A 3,900-nucleotide genomic window follows, 5' to 3' on the forward strand; every position below is an offset into this window, starting at 1 on the left:
AGAGTGCCCTTTGCTGTACCGAAGATCCCTCCTGGTTATCCATTTTAAACACTGCAGTGTGTACATGTCAATGCCAAGACCAGAATATTTTAACAGCAGGAAAGAGCAACTCAGCTCAGGCCGACTGCAGCAGGGGAAGAAAGTGGGAAACATAGGGCTGTTGCTAGATTGTGATTCAGCTGGATCCAAGTCCTGACAGGACTCTGCCTTTTCTGGGTTCTTGTCTTGGTGTCCTTACAGACTCTCATGCCTCGATGGAACGCTGGCCACTTGTCAGCCTCATGTAGACTCTCATTCTTCCTCTTCACCAACCTCTGTGAAAATGCAGCGTGTCCTGCTGGCTGTGGCACAAGATCCCATTGTCGTCCCCGCAGAGCTTGGTGTTGGTCTGTCCCAGCACTAAGGCAGAAGAGCTGGGATGGGGGCGGAGTAAATAACAGTTACAGTAACTCATGGAATCTCTCTCTTTCTATGTCTTTCTTTTTTCTTTCTATATTTTGATTTATCTAATCATCTACCCATCTAGAAAGGCATCTATCTTTGTATGGAGTAATACTGTTTTGAATTGTGTGGATTAGAATTGAAGGGCTGAGTAGGAAGAAGGGAAAGAAATGAAGAGGGATAAAGGACCTAGCTGTGCCATTACTGCACCTTCATTTTGCCCAGGAGACGTCATCCATCACAATCAACCCCAATTACTTGTAAGGAACATGCATCCTTGAAAGTCCTAGACCTGAATTCTGCTCTCGTATCCAGTGAGTTAAGACCAGTGGGATTTTTGATATAAATATCTAAGGAGGCACCGATACCCATCCTGCTAAATTGTAAATTGCCTCCTACAGCCATTCTCCCTTCTGTTCATCCTTGCCTCCCAGTTTCTCAGTTAACTAAGGCAGGCAGGCTTGTCTCTGCCAAGTGATTCAGCCCATGGAAGCTGAAGTTTGCCAATGCTGCAAAAATAAATTTATTTGCACTTCCATAGCTCATCTCAAAAATTCATCTCAGCGCTGCAATCTCATCTACAATACAGTATGTTTACTTTAATATAAAACAATGTTCCTACTGGCTGTTTCAGGCAGTAGAGAAACACAGACCGTATTTCTCCTTTACATTGGACCTCTTTGGCACACTGCTTGAAATATCTTGGTCCAATAAGCAGGGTTGTGTTACTGCCTCACACAGAAACCAAACTTGGGTAAGACTATGGGAGTGTGATTGCCAGCTGGAAATCAATTTGATTGTGTAGGATCACTTTCACACTCACTGACATTTTAATTGCCCTGAGTATTTTTATGATTACCAGACATTTCCTAAATGAGGAACTAGCAATTATGGCAATGACCATGAGGTATTTCAGGTTTTTATTATGTTCATGGTGATCCTATTTATCTTTTTTTTTTTTTTATCAAGTTGACATTTTCAAGGTGAGAAAGGCTTTTTCTGTGATTTAAAAAAACATATGGCTGCTGAGTTGACACATTATACCTGGCAACTTGACAGCGCCATCAGTCAATTTGAGAATCTAAAGTTGTTCCAGCTACAAGAATAAGTGCACGTGTGCTCTTTGATTCTGCTGACCTACCAGTCTTTCTGGTCCAACAGGGCATACATTTGGCCGTTGATCTTTAGCATCCCTGTTTCTATCACTGGGCAAGTTCCTTCTTGTTCATCATTCTCCTTGGCCTGTACTGATGTGGTGTTAGAGACCATGCCTTCTTTCGGGGTTGAATAGCTTTTGAAGCTTGCATGTGTGCATGCTAAGTCACTTCAGTCATGTCCCACTCTTTACTATCCTATGGACTATAGCCTCTGTAGGTTCCTCTGTCCATGGGATTCTCCAGGCAAGAATACTGGAGTGGGTTTCCATGCCCTCCTCCAGGTGATCTTCCTTACCTAGGGATTGAACCTGCATCTCTTATGTCTCCTGCTTTGTCAGATGGGTTCCTTACCACTAGCACCACCTGGAAAGCCCCTTTGAAGCTTGACTGTTCTTCAAAAGTTTGGGACCAAAAGATTGTCTTAGGTCTCATCCAAAGGAACTTTTAAAGCCAGAGTTGTGATCTCTTCAGGAATGCAGTTCCTTTAAAACTCAGCAGTCTTCTCCTCTTCTTGCTCTAGGTTCCATGTGCTAGCAACCACACACAAAATTCTTTGATAGGAAGAATTTTCAAACCTGATGTATTTCTCTGTTTTCTTGCTCTGTACCTGTCCCATTCCCTCTCTTGGAGACTCTCTGGAAGCAGTGTTGGAAAGTCTACAGTCTTCATCTGTCTTTACCCAGATTACTTTATTTCAACTGAGAAGTTTTATTAAAGCTTTTCTTGAATGTCTTCTAGCATCACATCTTTTTTTTTTTTTTTTTAACAGTCCAGGTTTTCTATATTTTTTAGACACATTTTACCATGAATTCACACGGATAGGCTCCAACTTGAACTCAAGTTCCCTTCTATTGGTTCTCATGAAGTGTGCTTCTCTGGGTAGGGCAGGCTGGTGCTTCAGTTGAACCCAAGTGCCTTTCTCTTTTGGGCTTTCCTTGTAGCTCAGTCAGTAAAGAATCTGCCTGCAGTGCAGGAGACTGGATTTGATCCCTGGGTTGGGAAGATTCCCTGGAGAAGGAAATGGCAACCTACTCCAGTATCCTTGCCTGGAAAATCTCATGGATAGGGAAGCCTGGTGGGCTGCAGTCCATGGGGTCGCAAAGAGTTGGGCACGACTGAGCGACTAACACTTACTTACTTACCTTTCTCTTTAGCTTCCTTCTTTTTCTGATCATTTTCCTTCACATGTTTCAAGACGTTTTCTCCACTCTTAGAGTGTTTAATACCCTCGAGAGGCACATTAATTCTCTTGGCAGGAAACCTGCCCTTAACTTGTTTGTTTACAGTAATGCCAACAGCATGCTGGGTGACACTGTAGGCTCTTCTAGTTTTGCCATGGTAGCATTTGTGGGACATTACTTTTTGAAAAGTGTCCATTCCCTTGATATCTACATTGTCACCTTTCTTGTAGATTTGCCGGGATGTAGCCAAAGGAACAACTCCTTTTCTAAAAGGCCTAGAGAACGTGTAGAATGCCTGTCCCTTTGTGTTGGTCATTTTGGCAAATTACTAAAAGATGGTAGTTCTGAAAAGAAACTAAAAGAAAGGAGCATCTTCTTTAATTTTTGGATGCCTTCTGACGTGGCAAGAACTCAATTTCTGCATGTTGCTCTCTTTCAATTCTGCTTACATACTGGCCAGTTCTTGTCAGATATTTTTTTGCATAATAACCTTGCCAAAGGCAGCCAGTAATAGCCAATAGACACTAGTGTTCTCATCTTATACATCCATTTCTTACGAGTTAAAGACATTTATTCTGTCTATGGAGTTACTAGAAGCACAGCCTTTTCCAGTTCCTCTTCTACAGTATAAACAGAATAGTTTCTCATAATCCTAGCCTGTGATATGGATCTTCCTGATGACTAATAATGAAGCTAATGTCACATATTATAATTTATTTGAAGTGGTTTGATTCAAAATACCAATTCCTTTACTGGTCAGGATACATTGAGGTATGTCTAAGTAAATGCACTCTCAAATCATAGGGGTTTAATGCACCATATGTTTATTTCTCATTCATAAGACCCTTAAAAATAGACTGGGGAGTCCTTCTTCATCTCTTGGTGGCCCTGTATAGAACCACTGGCTTCCTAGTTGCCACAAAGGAGAGAGAGATCTGAAAGACAGCAGGAAATTATTTTAAAGGCCGTGTCTGGAAGGAAGTTCATATCGTTATTGCCTACATTCTTCTAGCTAGAACTCAGTCATTTTGCCCTATCTAGTTGCAAGGCAATCTAGCAAATGAAGCCTTTCTGTGTGATTGGAAAAGGAAAATGTAGTAAACACATACCATTTTCTCTGC

At 41.7% G+C, this 3,900-nt stretch overlaps 1 protein-coding gene across 1 annotated transcript; it reads right to left on the reverse strand.

The window, feature by feature from the left end:
• Positions 1–304: 304 nt before the first annotated feature.
• Positions 305–3,095, reverse strand: LOC136144719 (large ribosomal subunit protein eL21-like). The gene is made up of 3 exons (XM_065902590.1): positions 2,741–3,095; positions 1,583–1,688; positions 305–413 (listed from the first exon to the last, which is right to left on the reverse strand). The coding sequence occupies exons 1-3, from the start codon at positions 3,093–3,095 to the stop codon at positions 305–307; spliced, it is 570 nt and encodes a 189-aa protein (XP_065758662.1).
• Between the last annotated feature and the right edge of the window lie 805 nt (positions 3,096–3,900).

Source organism: Muntiacus reevesi, chromosome 12 (genome assembly GCF_963930625.1).
Source record: "Muntiacus reevesi chromosome 12, mMunRee1.1, whole genome shotgun sequence".
Taxonomy (NCBI): Eukaryota; Metazoa; Chordata; class Mammalia; order Artiodactyla; family Cervidae; genus Muntiacus; species Muntiacus reevesi.

Excerpts from the sequence above, each read along its gene's own strand:
- LOC136144719 (XM_065902590.1), bottom strand. The coding sequence starts at position 3,095 with ATGACCAACACAAAGGGACAGGCATTCTACACGTTCTCTAGGCCTTTT. Across the intron at positions 1,689-2,740 it reads GAAGGAAGCTAAAGAGAAAG|TACAGGCCAAGGAGAATGAT; the intron begins GTAAGTAAGTAA and ends ACACCACATCAG. Across the intron at positions 414-1,582 it reads CTGTTGGACCAGAAAGACTG|CTCTTCTGCCTTAGTGCTGG; the intron begins GTAGGTCAGCAG and ends CCCCCATCCCAG.